Source organism: Gossypium hirsutum, chromosome A03 (genome assembly GCF_007990345.1).
Source record: "Gossypium hirsutum isolate 1008001.06 chromosome A03, Gossypium_hirsutum_v2.1, whole genome shotgun sequence".
NCBI lineage: Eukaryota > Viridiplantae > Streptophyta > Magnoliopsida > Malvales > Malvaceae > Gossypium > Gossypium hirsutum.
In genome coordinates this window covers 14603292-14620277 of record NC_053426.1, presented here as the reverse complement: position 1 = coordinate 14620277, position 16986 = coordinate 14603292, and the positions used below count along the sequence as shown (strand labels likewise).

The 16986-nt window shown below is 31.1% G+C and overlaps 1 protein-coding gene and 1 long non-coding RNA gene across 2 annotated transcripts; one reads left to right on the top strand and one right to left on the bottom strand.

The window, feature by feature from the left end:
• Nucleotides 1-2495: 2495 nt before the first annotated feature.
• LOC107947354 (BAG family molecular chaperone regulator 7) lies at nucleotides 2496-5221 on the top strand. The gene is made up of 3 exons (XM_016881995.2): nucleotides 2496-3492; nucleotides 3735-4025; nucleotides 4806-5221. Exons 1-3 carry the CDS (start codon nucleotides 2806-2808, stop codon nucleotides 5016-5018), a joined length of 1191 nt encoding a protein of 396 aa, XP_016737484.1. The 5' UTR covers nucleotides 2496-2805; the 3' UTR covers nucleotides 5019-5221.
• Nucleotides 5222-12350: 7129 nt separating this feature from the next.
• On the bottom strand, nucleotides 12351-13237 carry LOC107947355 (uncharacterized). Its single transcript, XR_001697093.2, has 2 exons — nucleotides 13069-13237; nucleotides 12351-12742 (listed from the first exon to the last, which is right to left on the bottom strand). It is a non-coding gene; the product is annotated as an uncharacterized lncRNA (long non-coding RNA).
• Between the last annotated feature and the right edge of the window lie 3749 nt (nucleotides 13238-16986).

Sequence of the window (16986 nt, the reverse complement as noted above, 5' to 3'; positions counted from 1 at the left end):
ATTATTATTTTGTGTTGGATTCTTTATGTTGGAGTTCACGCTCTATATATCCAAGATTTTGAAAATAACAAAAAGACATGTTTCAGTTAAAATTTTGGAAGTATTTGAGCTAAATTTGAATTAATTGACAAATTTCAACATCTCCTCATTCTTGAAATACAAATACTTAATTTTCTGAACATTTTTCCAACATGTGAGAGGCGATGGAAATTGAGAATCACACCATGCGATGTTTGTTTCATTAATACTTTATTTTATTTCCTTGTGTAGTGAAAAAATGACGAAGCATGAGCTGTACAAAATATTTATCGATATTCTAATATTGGAAATTAGATAATTACAAAATTTATGCCATCTTATATTTCTACATATTTTAATCACGAAATTATAATTGGTCACGTTATTTATATTTGTCTTATTTTCAACAAATTTTTTTTATCCGTATATCTAATTTTAACTATTTTAACACACATACAATAAATAAGTTGTTTCCATTACACAAGTAACCAAACATAATAACACTACTATTTTATATGTTAACTAACATATGCGTAAAGTTGAATTAATATTTTAAAATAGTAGTCGGAATTTCATTTAAATTAATTTTAAATTTAAAGTTTTTTTTTTACAAAGATAATTCGAAAAATATAAACACATTATCAACTTATATTTTAAATTTCAGGTGTTTATAAATAACAACTTAAACTTATGGTGTGATGAAAAATTATAATTATAAATAATAGCTATTAATGAAAAAGGCTATCTCTTATTTTAATATTAATAGCAATGAGGCTTCTCGCTTATACTAATTTTTGGTAGACATGCCTGTTTTTTTTTTAAAAAAACCCTAAAAATTAATTACAAAATTCATAGCTTTTCTTTCCCCTTCCCATTTTCAGTGTCTCTTCTTCCGGGATTAGTTTCTGCTCCCAATATACTAATATAGTTTTCTTCCTAATCATCTTCTAACTTTGTCTTCCATTTTTAGGTTGAAAGCCGCGAATGTGAGATTACCATATCACTACTACTACCACCAATCTTGACAACAATTTTCATGTCTAAAGTTGCCTTCAACAACACATCCCATCTTCTTATCTACTTTTCTAATCTGCACAATCCATACAATGTGCCCCTCAACATATTACAATGCTAAAATCCTCTAACATATCTTTGTGATTTAATAGTGTAAAAAATCTTCAATTTAAAAAAAAAACAATTAAACTTAATATTTTTTTGCACTCAATTAGGTACTTTAATTTTCAAAATGCATAAAAAAAGATTCTCATATTTTTTTATTTATAAAAAAGCAATTAATCCCCTTCCTCTCTCCTTTTTTTTCTACATTCAATTGGGTACTTGAATATCAAAATGCATCAAAAAGATCATTTGACCGTTAACTTTAATAGTTGACCGTCCCTAATTTTTTTTAAATTAAAGCCATCACATGTCACAACCACAACGTGACATGTGACAAACAAATAATAAAAAATAATAAATGTTATATTTTTAATAAAAATATAAAATTTATTAAAAATTAGGAAAAAATTATAAAAGAGTAAAAAATTATAAACTATATAGAAATATAGAAAAAAATTATAAAAATTAATAAAGTCGTAAGAAAATTATAGAAAATGTAAAGAAATATAAAATTTGTAAAAAAATTATTGTACCAAGAAATATTTTATAATTTTTCTGTATCTTTTATTGATTTTTATTTTTTTATCATTTTTCGTCACATGTCATGTGTTACGACACATGATGGTTTTAGCTGAAAAATTAAAGTTATTAACTTTAACGGTCAATGATTAAAATGAATGGTTAAATGACCTTTTTGATACATTTTATAATTTTTTCATGATTTTTTATAAACTTTTTTTTATATTTTTTTACAATTTTTTCATAAAATAATATTAAAATTTAATAATTTTTATAACTTTTATTGATTTTATTTTTAAAATTTTTTTTGCTACATGTCACACCGTGATTGTGATACGGAATAACTTTAATTAAAAAAATTAAGAACTGTTAGAAAAAATATTTTATAATTGAATTACCTAATTAATTAAAAGAATAATTACGTTTTCTTTTTGAAAAAAATTGAAAACCTTTTACACTCTAAAACCTAACTTTGTTGGTGTGACCCCAAATCTTTGGAAGGATGATTGCCATATCAATAAATTTTTCCTTTTTAAAATGCTTGTGCAGCTTATATTAAAATTTAATTCGATTTTAGAATAAGTATAGGATTTAAATAGTAAAAAGGAAAAATTGAAGTATCCGATGCTTGCTCTATCATCATCCTTAAATTAAGGCCGAACCAAGCATTAATCATGGTTGGGCCGAATCTCACGTCACGTGGGGTCTCCTCTCATACTGAACCCACATGACCTGCGCTGCTGCACCTTTCACGTTTTACTTTCAACTTGGAATCGCACTATCAGATCTTCGTGTCCCCGTAATTCTTCATCACCCTCATGCCTATTTCTGTCCATTCAGTCTCCTTTCATGTGCGGCGTAACCGTGTTTTCACTTCTCACCCTTCTTATCCAATTACCAACTTCGTCTCTCATTCTCTTACCTGTTCTCCCCCACTTGCATTCCCAACTCTACCCTCCCTTTTTGACTGTTCCCTCCTCGTTCAGTACACAAATTTGTCCTATTCCCTTTCCATTTCATAAAGATGGATGGACCAAAGAGAATTTTCCTTTCAACCCAAACCCAGACCCTAACTCGCTTTCCCTTTGATTTTTTGCTGACACTGACTCACTGAGTCCAAAATTCCACCACCTCCTTCCTTCATCAACCATGAGCCGTTTCAGGGTAACTGACATCTTCGACCCTTACTCTCCCTCTCTGTGTGTTAAAGAAACCTCCATTCTCGCTCACAAGGCCTTAGCTTTTCCCTCATTTTTTGAAGCAGAACATGAACTTAGCTCCGCCCTCGACCTACTGAGTCCTTTCCCTTGCTTAAGCCCCTTCGATATCTACGACAACGTCACCGATCTGGTCCAAATCGAGAGAACGCCGTCGTTTCGTTCGTACAAGAGGGTACAACGCCGAGTCGAACTTGAGTTTTCTATTCAAACCTTGTGCGACCGAGTTACGGCGCTGGAGTCTAAATTCGACCGTCTCGTTAACGGGAGGAACTCCGGAGGGGACAGGAAGTACACGTGGACTGCGGAGATCAAGGGGCCGGTTGAAAGGAAGTACAAATGGGTAGCGGAGATCAAGGATGGGAAGAAGACAGAAGAGGTGAAAGAGAAAAAGTATAAATGGACGGCTGAGATTGAAGGAAAGGGAATTGATGGGCCTATCTCGAGAAAGTACGTGTTCTCAGCATCCACTGGTGGCGATGCAAGTGAATGTAGCAAATCGGAGAAGAAGGAAAAGAATGAGAAGAAGCATCAGAAAAAGGACAAGAAAGGAGAGAATGTCCCGCGTGTAGTGGAGATCGAAGAGCCGTCAGATCACGGAGCTGTCGTTTTAAGACAGGTTTGATGAATTTAGTTTAGTTTATTCCGCTTGAGTTGTGTAACGATGAATTGCTTTCTCTATCAAAATTATGACGTTTAATTTCCTTTTCAGCAGATCCTGAAAACGACATTTCTTATTTTATTAGTTTCTTGACTAATCGCTGCCACCTTTAGTGATCCTCCAATAATATCTAACTTATTATTTGAGGAAATGAATCGATCCTTATCTTCATTTTCTCTACTATGAACACTTGTAACTAGGCTTTTGCCAAAAGAGCTGGAGTTATAAGAAATAGCAGGGGCAAGAAGAAGGAATTGTCTCCTCAAGATGCTGCTTTGGTGATCCAAGTAACATTCAGATCTTACCTGATCCGTAGATCACAGGCTCTTCGTGCCCTTAGGGAATTGGCAATTGCCAGGGCTAAGCTGAAAGAGCTCAGATCATATTTTAATACCTTCTCCTATCGTCGTCGAGTAGCCCAGGATGCAGTAGAACGCCAAAGGTTCTGTGAGAAAATCATTGTGCTGCTCCTTACTGTTGATGCCATTGAGGTACACTATCTTTCTCGCTTTGGACTTTTAATTTGTCAAACTTATGTGATAGTCAGCCATCAAATAGGTCCAATGAGAATAAATTTGAATATATTATGACTTCAGTTGTGCGCATCTAACACATCGAATGATAATTTAATCTGTTACCATGTTTTTGGATCATGTAATTGGTGTATGTTTTTTCTCATCAATGGTACTTATGAGTTAATGACAGTCATCACGAGTTATTGTTACCCTTAAAAATGGAGCAATAGTATGATCTGTCAATGCACTTAATGATGTCGAATCATTAACTGCTTGCTGGACATTCTTCCATTATGAAACTATGGTTCAAAAAAGATTCAGTGACGTTCATGGAATCATCATGTTACTTTTAAAGAGGAGTTGATTATAGTTATCATAATGAAGGAAAAATGACCCAAAATTTTGTTGCATTCAGTTATTAGTCATTAATGCCTCAAACCATAAGGGGTCGAAAGAATGCAATCTATCAAAGCCAAAGTTGTCATGAACCTGCTGAGAATAAATATCTCTAATGGACAAAATGCATTAGGATTTTTTTCACTAAAACAAGTATTTTAAAGAACCAAGGCCTTTATTGGAGATGGTGATGGTGATGGTGATGGTATCAGGATAGCGTGTCTCAGTATCTGAAGCTCATTTCAGTGTGATTTTGGATTCTCATATTTTGTCATGAAATTGTACACCTTGGCAGTTAGCTTGAATGTAAATGGAAGTTGAAACCAATTTGAATTGGATGTGCTTTGTTGTATCATATAGGGAGCTGATCTAATGGTGCGAGCTGCTAAGAAGTCAATGGTAGACGAACTGGAAGCGATGCTTGATGTGGTGGATCCTCAGCCCCAAGGGAGATCACTTTCAATGAGGAGGACATTTGACATGCCAGATAGTGTCATCCAGAAGGAAATCGCCGAGGGGGTGGCAGAGGTGGTTCGAATGTTTGAAAGTGAAGAGAACGCAGCCACTGTTTGATGCACTCTTGTAAAAATGTTGTGTAATATGACAAAATCACCCATCTTTATGGGTGCTTTGCGAGTCAGATGTTTGAAAGATGCAGATTAGTTTATGATGTGTGGACCTGATCTCTCTTTTTATTTTCTGTGGCACTTGTGTAATTGTGTTTTGCACAAACATATTGGGACTTATTTGAAGATGGTGGTACTTGTTTTAAGCAAGAGCTTAGTTCCCTTTTTATGCTTCAGCATTCTTGTTATGGGGAATGTATCTAGTGTCTGCAACTCGAGTGCCTAAATTTAAGATCTCTTGCTTAGAAAGAAGCTTATGATCGTGCAGGTACACTGACTAAACAAGTTTTGAGTCCAAGACATTGCATGTAAAAGAACCAGTTAGTGGGCCTTTTCTACTTCTATTTAGAAAACCAGATTTCATGTAAGGATGAAGGAGAAGCTATTCATCTCAGTTTTGCTTACAAGTTAACTTGGTAGTTTGGAAAAGAAAGATTAATACGGAAGAGGCTCCAAAAATAAAATTTTCAGAAATTTTAAAAGATTGAAAGCATTCATTTAAAAGATTAGCAACTGTAATAAATAATTTTTTTTAGAAAATTTGAACTATTGGAACAATAATATAATATATGCTTATTGTTATGAACTTTAAATTTTAATAGTCTTCATTTATATTTTTTATCTTTATAAATAGAGACTTAGGAAAAGTTTTGTAAATTTTTCGATTGATTAATAAAATATGTTCTCTTTTGCTCGCCCATTTTTTTTGTTCTTTACTCTTTGTTAATTTATTTTATAACTCGTTATCAGTACGATTCTTTTTTAATTGTTTTTCTTCATAAGTCAAAAAATTTTACCTTTCACCAAGCCTTACTCCTTTCAAGCAACAACCAATGTAATGGCCGTATCACTCAAATTTGCTACTCAAGCTATTGCTGATTGCCTTCTAGAACTATTGTTATTTCAGTCTTCAATTGAGGCCTGCGCATTATAGGTAATATTATGCAAAAAAATATATATAATCCTTACGTGATATGTTTTTCTCCTATGTTGATTTGATTTTTGGTAAAATTATTTTATGAAAAATATTATTACTTTAAAGGTTTCTTTTAAATTAAAATTCTTTTATTAAATTATAGTATGTATGATATTTGAGTGATTACAATTTTTGATGATTAAATTATTGTTATTAAATATGCTTGAAATTATTGTATTATATCTTTTAAATTGAATTTATAAATATTTGATTAGAGCATTATAAGATTTTATAACATATATGTGATATTGAAATTTGGTACAATGTATACCGGATAACTTTCAAGCATTGTACATGAAAATTTTGATTTTATTTATTAAATTGATTTTTTTTTACTATTAGATCATAAATGTTATTACGAAAACAAAGTTGTTTTACTACTTGTAATAGTGCTCGTGATAATAGCCAGGGTGATAACAATGATGTTAAAAATCTCAGGCATATTTTACTATGATTTATTTATTATATCATGTTTATTATAATTGGAAACAAATCATGACAACATGAATAGATAGATTTTGATTTAAAACCCACGCATGTTTTGCGATGGTGATTATGAAATAAAGAATCAATAGAGGTGTTTAGAAATCTGTCCTACTAGATTTGTTGCATTCCCCGAAGTGAATGCAAACATAAAGAAAATAAAAGATAAAATCATGAACCACTAAAAGTGAGAACATAGTAATAAATAAGGGAACAATGAGAGTTTTTAAGATAACTCTTCAAAGGGTAAAGATAAATTATGTTATCAATGTAATATGAAAGATTATTTGTCACATATATGGTGTATGTCCAAATATTTTGTTTCTATTAATATTCTTTGAAGAAGGATATGAGAATGTAGTAATGGATTCTATCATTATAGATAGAAAATATTTATCTTATTTGGTACTGAAACAAACAAATATTATTCCAATATTTAATAGTACAAATTTAGTTGAAAACTCTAGAAGAGCTAATATATTAATATATAAAAAACACAAAATTTGTGATGGTTAATGCATTAGTTTTAAAAGATATTCATTATAATGGATATCATATTGGGATTGTGAATGAAGAAAAGAAAATATTCATATAAATCAAAAGAGGATTGAGTTATTGATTTATATTTATTACTCTTGTTATAAATTGAATTGATTGTGACTATCTTTGTGATATTCTTTTGTTATCATCCCTGTTAAGGGATTGAAAGCAAAATATTTGACTATGAAAGATCTACTTATGAGCAATAGAATATGATAAATCTATCTAAAGCTCGTTATGGTTGGATGCACTTGAAGTTGTAAATTTTTTTTGAAATTGTGAGTATAACTCTATAATATTTAGGATAGGTTCTCAGATAAAATTACGTGGAAAAATATTACTAATGAGAACCTTGCAAGAGAGAACTTATTCAACTTTTCATGATTCAAATGTGCTTCTACAGTAGCAATATCATAAAAAAATTACTTATGATTGAACAAAAAGTTTTTAACCACGAAACCTAACCATTCCCTGAAGAGAATGTAACAATATGTAATAAATTCGAAAGATATAATCTTTGACATAGATGTAGTAAATTGGCCTATAATAATAGTCATGAGGATGGTTGTAATAAATTTTCTCATCACCAGAAGTGGAAAAATAAAGAGCATAAGAAAAGAACAAAAATTCCAAAGAACTCTTTAAGAAGAGAGACAATTTATGTATGAAAAGTCATTTGTTATGTACCTGTTGTACACTTGGAAAATAAGAATCACTCTCAAAGTTTGCTATTAATAAATTTTGATTGGATTCAAAGTCTACTATTGGAGTTTAATTTGCTTACTTCTTATTGTCAAGACTCAACGAAGAACAAAAAATGTATCCTTTTAAATATTAAATCAACTTGATATATGATTTAAATATGTTGAGATGGTTGTTTTGGTTACATGTGTTACATATTGTTTTAAGCATCTCTTTTGTTCATAAAAATGAATATTAACTGATTTATTTATGCTGTTTACTAGGTTTTATAATTAAATAATATATTTGATTAAAACATATCTAGTATACAAATTTATGTTAACAAACCAAAGAATTTTTATGGTAATTCATATTTGATTTAGTTTAAAGAATTGTTAAAGGTAGTAGTTCATACGTTTTATATTATTCCAGTTGTTAATTATTTAGAGAAATGACATGAACAATTGTAAATGAAAAGTTCTATGACCTTGAATGTTTGGATTTTGAATTAAATTTTATGCATGTTTATGATGATGATCATGGAAAAAATTGCTAGTTTTTCATTAGGTCATATTTTTATGTTTAAGATGTGACGTTTATTGATATATTTAGTATATGCTTGTTTCTATGCATGACCTAAACAGTTATTCTTATAGTTAACTGATTACGCAAAACTCTTGTTAAAAGGGTTTCAAAAGTATTTTGAATTGAACTCGGGACTTCTCGCATTTGAAGCTAGAATCATACCATCAGACCAAATGCTCTGCATTTGAAGATTTTGACATATTCCTTGAAGCGAATATTGTATATGATTATTTGGAAGTTGTATTTATTGACTTAATGACATTATAGACTTCACATTGATTTAGACATTTTCAGTAGTACATGTCACAATAGTTATATATGGATACAAAGTAAAAGGAATGATAACAAAATTATCAATTTGTTACAATTTAGTACAATTGAAACCCATGTTAAGGTAAACCGGAAGTTTACTGATACAAATGCAGTTATTACTTTGCATGACCAATTAGACCATCCTGGATCATATATGATATAAAAATTAATTGAGAATTCATATGAACATTCATTAAAAGAATTATCATTTGCTGCTTGTTCTCAATGAAAATTGATTCTTAGAAACTCACTAGCTAAAGTTGAGATTTAATATCTTGTATTTCTGAAATGAATATTGGCCTATTCATCCACCATGTGGATGGTTTTGATATTATATGATTTTGGTAGATGCATCTACAAGATAATTACGTATGTGTTATCAACTTGTAACCTGTTTTTTGCAAGATTACTTGTTTAAATAATTAATTTCAAATCATGCAATTAAGACGATTCATCTTGCTAATATTGATGAGTTTATATCTCAGTCTTTTAGTGATTGAGTATTTTTTGTAAAATTTTGTTATCTATGCGCATAATGGTTTAGAGAAATTATTGATTGAACACCTCTGATTAATGTCTAAACGATTACTTATGAGAACTAGACTTCCTATTTCAACATGAGATTATGTTGATTTACGTGTTGCACACATCAAGCCAATAAGTTACAAATACTCCTCATTACAATTGGTTTTTGATCAAGAGCTAAATATTTCTCATCTTTGAATATGTGCGTATATGTTCCAATTACTCCACCGCAGCATACAAAGATGAGTGAATTCTCAAAGACAGTTGGGAATATATATTAATTTCAAGTCTAGTCTCTTTGTATTATTAGATGTTTTGAATGTATTGGAGATTCAATTATGACATTATTTGTGATTACCATTTCAATTTGATAGTTTTTTATGATATTGGGGGAAGAGAAATAATAACTTGTAATGATTTGGGGGGAAAGTAATTTGAATCAAAAGTTCAACAATGATAACTCATTACAAGTTAATTGTCAAAACAGGTAAAGGTTTTGTATTTTATAGGGTATCTGAGTTTTGGTGAAATAGGGCCAGAGCGATTTCTGGATCCCCTGTTCCAACTTTAGAAATTCACCATAAATTTTAAAAAAATAATTAGGTGGTGTACTTTATATGGTTAGAATCCTTATTGAATATAGTTTTAATAGAAACAAACAGTATAGTCATATGATTTTTGTATAGAGAGAAAAGTGGTTCGTAGTAAGTAGAGGACAGTGCAGTCGAATTCTGAAACAGGGGTAACTTTAACTAATAAACTGTACTAATTGGCTAAGTTAAAAATTCTAGAAAAAAATTAGTAGATAGATATATAAGTCTAGTTTTAGGAAAAATTTACGGATCTTAATTTCTAGTTTTGAAACTCGAGAAATGAATTTTTAAACAACCATGACGCAGAAAAACAGTTTATTCCGAAAATTAAAATAAGTGGTTTAGAGTTGTTTAAAAGGTAAGATAAGTTTAGTAACACCTCAATCTTGACTCCAGTGACGGTTTCGGGCGTGGGGGTGTTACACGACTAGCCATCTCCTCAATTGGAATTGTAACTGACACAATAATCCTTCTCAATATTTGAATCAAATGGTCAGTTTGATTCTTTTACTAGATTACAGACTCGTTTAGATTATCTACTGAAACAAGTTGTCTTTCTCGTAATATAAACTTTCTTACAATGCCACTTATCATCAGTTTGAACTTAGGTAATCAATGAGCTAATATTTTTTGTCATAATTTTGCTATGCACGCAAAATATGGAATATAGAAATACAAAAGACATAACAGTCAAATGTGAAACCAAATGTGAAACTTATTTAGTCATCGTTCAAATACATAGAAAACAATTACATGTTTACTAGAATATAAACACATTTCAAACATGTTGTTGAGGTGGTGACTTAGGAAGTACACCAGAAGATAAGATTGAATGAGCAGGCTTTGAAAAGGACAAGCCCTCTATATAGCATCACCAACCATCCAATCGAAGTCAAAGAATGTATCCCTTTACTTGTTACTCTTGAAGATGGTGAAAATACTACTACGGAGTATGTTCAATTTTTCATGGTAGACCATCACATGGCCTACAACGCCATTTTTGGGCGCCCTATTATGTGGATGGCTAATATGATGATCACCACTTTCTACATGAAAATCAAATTTCCTACCAAAACAGATGTGGGGTTCATTAGGTCTGATCAACGTTTGGCTAGGTAATGTCACATGTTGCCAGTCAAGTAGACACACAAGCAAGAAGTGTAAGGCCAAAGCTTGTAGTAAGAAGTTGTAGCTAGTCAGATTCCGGACTTGGATAGTTTGGATGTGAGAAGTAAATAAAGGATTCGCAAACCGAAAGAAATAGAGGTAATTGAGACTCTGCAATTATTTATGATGACACAAAAAAATTTGTTAGGATTTCGTCAACATTGATAGAGGAAGAGAAGAGGGACTTAGTACAATGTTTGAGAGTCAGCGGCGAATATGTCTAGCGTGGACCCAAAAATGATTGTACATTACGTATGTCCTGATGTTAAGCTAGTTAAGCAAAAGCGAGGAAGGTTTGCTCAACAGGTTCTGGAGGCTATCAGATAGGAAGTAGGAAAGTTACTCTCGACATGGTTTATTCGAGAGGTGGCGTACCCTAGATGGGTGCTAGACGTGGTTATGGTAAAGAAGGCTAATGACAAATGGAGGACATGTATTGATTTTACCGGTCTTAATAAAGCATGCCTAAAGGATAGTTTCCCTCTGCCCTCTATTGACAGGTTAATGGATGCTTTAGCAAGCCATAAGTTCATGAGTTTTATAGATGTATTTTCAGGGTACAATCAGATTTTTATGGCATCAGAGAACCAGGATAAGACCACATTTGTTACAGAAAAGGGTTTGTTGTGTTATAGGGTTATGCCTTTTGGTTTAAAAAATGTAGGTGCAACATATCAATGACTCGTGAATAAGACTTTTAAGGAGTAGATTGGTCACAGCATTGAGGTTTATGTGGATGATATGTTAGTGAAGAGTAGTACTTTAAAAGGGCACATCGAAGATCTATCTGAAGCTTTTACTATTTTGTGAGCTTACGATATGAGGTTGAATTTAGAAAAGTATGTTTTTAGGGTGAGAGAAGACAAGTTTCTAGGTTTCATAATTTCAGAAAAAGGTATCGAGGCGAACCTTGAGAAGATTAAGGCTATTTTGGACATGCCTTCGCTGAAGACAATCAAAGACATTCAACTCTTAACAGGAAAAGTGGTAGCCTTGAATAGGTTTGTGTCTAAAATAGTAGATAAGTGCTTCAATTTCTTCAAAGCATTAAAGACTTCTTTTAGTTAGACAGAGGAGCGTCAGGCTGCTTTTGAACAAACCAAATTGTATCTAACTTCTTTGCGACTTTTGATGTCACCATGAACAGGGAAACTCTTTCCTTTTATTTGGCCACATCTGAGGAAATAGTTGTAGCAGTCCTAATCAAAACAGAGGGAGTTTGCCAATTTCCTATTTATTATGTTGATAAGGTATTACAGAATGACGATCAAATATATTAAAATACAATGAAGATCATTTTTTTCTTTGGTAGTGGCAGCCCATAAGGTAAGACCACATTTCCAAACCTATCATGTGAGGGTTGTAGTAGCCTATTTCTGCCTGGGCCCGTAAAATAATAAACAAAGTTTTCCGAAACTAAAACAAAAAAAACAGTCTATTAAATAAGGTCCTTTAAATAGTCCATTTACAAATCCAGATTACATTTGGCCCAATTACAGTTTATTGACCCAAATACCTAAACCCTATACCCCCTTGTACACCCGAGGCACAATCACAATCCATTACCCAGTTACATTTAAAACGCAAATTCAAACTAACCCAAAACCACTAAGACTTAAACCCAATAACCCGTACCAGACCCAAGTTACACCTTATGGCCCAATAACGGTGTTTGGCCCGATGCCCAAATAGTTTCAGGAGACTTAGGGTTTTCTGGGAAACCTGGCGCCGCAGCAAGCAACACGGCCCTATGTCGCGACGCAATCGGCACACGGATCGTGCCCCACCGCCGAAGATTGCGTCGTTAACCTGTAAGAAAAGGAAAGGAGCAAGCAATCAGCCAATAAATCAGAATCAGAATCGGGGTTTAATTTTTTAGATTCATTTGTAAACAGTATAAATGGGTGTAAAAAAAAGTTAAAGAGGAGGAGATACAAATATATACAGAGAATACAAAGATTTTGAAAGAAGATAGAGGTTTATTTTTCTACTTTATTTGGATTAGAACTGCACTTTTATTTTATTTTCATTTTTTTTCATATATACACGAAACAAAGAAATACCGAAAGGTTTTTGGGTTATTACTTTTTTTTCGTGCAAAATATTTTTTAAAAAAATAAAAGGAGAAGGATTACCTGTGTTTCTACCAAAAAAAGAGAAGTTTTTGGGCCTACTGACCGCCGTGTGTGGCCGCGCGTGCGGTGGTGCATGACGTCGGAGCTAGGCAGATCACTGGTCGGAGCTCAGAAGGCCTTCAGAGGTTTTGAAGGAGTTTTTTAAAAAAAAAAAAACAAATGTTAAAATGAACTTTAGGTTTAAAATTAGCTTATATAATATTACCAAAACGACGTCGTTTTTGCTTAATTCATAAGCATCAAAACGACGCCGTTTAAGCCCAGGATCCGCGTGTTGACCCGAAACCCGAATGAGATCCGCATGTTTTTATTAAAAGGGAAAATTATTCAATCGATCCTTTTGCATTTTAATTTTTACAATTTCATTTTATTTTTATTTTTAAATTGGCCCTAACCTTTATGTTTTATTTCAATTTAGCCCCGATGGCCATTAAAATTCATTCTGAAGAACGACGCCGTTTTGGGATTAGGGCAAATTGCCCAGTGAGTCCCTTGTAATCTTGGGCACGTTCCAATTAGGCCTAAAATCTTTTATTTTTTTAAATTAACCCAAAAACTTTAGTTTTATTTCATTTTAATCCTTTTAAATATTTTTGCGTAATTTATTAAATACCTTATATATTTATAAATATTAGTTATATAAAGTAGTATATATAACTTTTATGTATATATTATTCATTATATTATTTATATTATCATACATTTTATTTATAAATTTAGTATATATTATATTTTACTATATATATTATTCCTTGCGTTTTCATTCTATTATTAATTATGTATTATTTTATTATTTATTAATTGTGTAAAATTTTAAATTTTTTAAATTATTATTAAATAATAGTATATGTATTATCCTTATATGATATTTATCACATCATTTATATTTCATTATATTTTATTTATATATTACATATCATATATTATTATATATTATTCCCTATATTATCTTTCTTTTGTTATATATTATTTCATTATTTATTATTAAATTTGTAAATTACTAAATTAACATATACATTGTTATTATTTATTATATTTTTATTTTTTAAAAATTTTCTTTTTATTACTTATATATTGCTTAATATATTTCATTTTTTATTTATTGTTTTTATTTCTATCCTTTTTGTATTTATTAGATATTGTTTTAACATGCTAATTTCATCTCATAAATTATTTGTTATTTTTATGTTATTTATTCATTGTCATATATTCGCATGAAAATTGATCATTTTATGTTGTTATTTTAAGAATATATTCGCATGAAATATTATTAATATATATTTAGTTTGTATCGATATATTCATTATTTCGCCATTTTGTATTTTTGCATGAAATGATAATGTGTATATTCATGTTATTTATAATTATATATGCATGAAATGTTAAAGTATATATATTGTAAGATTTATGTCGTGCTTACCATTTTCCCATTATATTTGCATGAAAGTATGTAGTTTAATTAATCTAATATTGATCTTTTTTAATAGGTTAAATGCATCATCGTTTTTAGAAAACTTTATATTTCATTTAGCCCAAATGAATATTAAAAACAAGGCAATGTCTTTTGTATTTAGGAATTCGGGAAATAGTGCCCTAACACGCTGGGTGGCGATTTCCCGTTTGTCTAAATATCTAAAGTACCCTTTTAATACATTTTGTAAATTATTAGATAATTTTTGTTACAAAAGTTTAAGAATATCGTGTCCAATCATGCTGGATGTGATGTTCGCATTCTTTTGAAATGAAAGAATTTCAATTTTCAACTCAAATTATTTCGGCTTTAAAAGAGATCTTATTTCTAGATTCTTTCAAGTTTTTGGCATTAAGACAAAACTATTCAATTTGGTACCAATTTTGGGAGTTGCGAGGGTGCTAACCCTTCCTCGCACGTAACCGATTTCCGAACCCGTTTTCTCATAATTTCGTAGACCAAAATATTTTATAAGGTGATCCAATCGCACCTAAAAAGGTTGGTGGCGACTCCCATTTTTTTTTAAATGATCTCCTTTTCAAAGGAAGGTTTCTACAAGAGTCATAATAGATCAGCCATTTAAGGACATCCTATCTAGAGTGGACAATTCGGGTAAGATGACAAAGTGGGGAATTGGGTTAGTATAGTTTGGAATAGGATATTCCCAATGGAAGGCAATCAAAGCTCAAATTTTTGTTGACTTTATGGTAGAATGCTCTTTTAATAAATCACCAGCCCTTGCAAGTAACTTACTAATTCGAGGTTACATGACTTACATGCATTATATACTAAAATCTCACAGTGTTTATTGAAATTTTATCTAACAATATGCTTTTTTCCTTGCAATATTTCATTTCAATATGCATTTGGATTTAATTTTTTTATTATTATACAACATGTAGTTGTTAGCTTACCTCAAGGACAAAATAGCCCAACCGTGAAGTCAGAGCGTTGGATAGTGTATGTACATGGTTCAACAACAAAGAAGGGATTAGGAACGGGTGTCCTCCTTATAGATCCCAATGAGAACAAGTGGAATATGGACTCTCATTTGGCTTCCAAGCATTCAACAATGCGGCAGAGTATGAAGCACTAATTTCTGAACTACAGTTACCTAAACAGTTGGGAGCAAAGGAATTGATAATATTCACTCATTCTCAGTTGGTAACCAAGCGAATGATCGAAGGATACGAAGTAAAAGAGCCTAGTCTAAAGAGATACCATGCCATAGTTAGCGAACTGTTCGCTCGATTTCATAAGACGGAAATCCAAAAATTGTTTAAGGCAAAAAATATAGAGGCTTAAAATACAAAGGCTTACACTTTATCCAAATTAGCATCCTCCATCATTATCGAACAAAAAGGGAAATTTTTCTAAAGCATAGAGCCACCCCAAGCTACGACAGCCAACAAGTACTTAATTTAAATCGTGAACAAACATGGATGACTCCCATTATAAAAGCTTTACAGGAAGAAGTCAGTAGTTAAGCAAGAAAGAGTTAGCCAAGATGCAACATAAAACAATGAGGTATGACACTAGTATTAACATTTAATACATTTCCGTACCTAAAGATTATTTGTCTTTGACTTAGCTAAAATTATTTAAATCTACCACCTTTAGATATTCATGTTAAAAGTTGTACTATATATAAAAAAAGGTGAAACAGCCTAATTTTTATTAGTACCGAAAATGGTGGTTTTGGAACTCGTATTCCAATGATCGAGTCAGTTAATAATATTATTTAATATAAACAAGTCTATATTAGATTTGAATTGAGTTTTGATATGATAATTTTGGGTGATTGAATGGTTAATTAAGGTATAGGGACTAAATCATAAAAATTGTAAAAGTTTATCACTATTGATTTGTAACTATTATAAGGGTAGTTAGATTTACATTAGGGCTCAAAGTGGAAATTTGACCACTTTAAAAGTGGATGCACGGTTCGATGTGTTTATTAAGTAATTTTTACATTAAAAATTATGTTTAAAATAATAAACAAATAAGTAAAAAGTAAAACAAGGTTTTATTTTCATTTTCTATCATCTTTCCCACCGTCCCTAAGAAAAAAAAATAACAACCATTCTTTTCAACTTCAAGCTATTCAGCTCTAATTTGGTAAGTGGTTCCTATCTCGTTTCTTGTAATGTTTATATGTTTGAAACCTCGGGAGCTTGATTTAGCTAGCCCAAGGACTATTTCGTGAAAATTTTAAAGTTTTTAAAAGGTTTCATTGATTTTTTATTGAATTTTTTGTGGTTACTTGGTTAGTTTTGAAGCTTAGGTATACTAATATACTAGTTTGTAAAGTAAAAAAGTTATTAGTCTTGAGCTTAGGGACTAAAATGCAATAAATTTGAAGTGTGCATAAAAATTTCAAAATTATGAATTCTGTATAATATTCTTCATATAAACCACTGCTACTGTTTTGTCAGGTAAGTTCATAC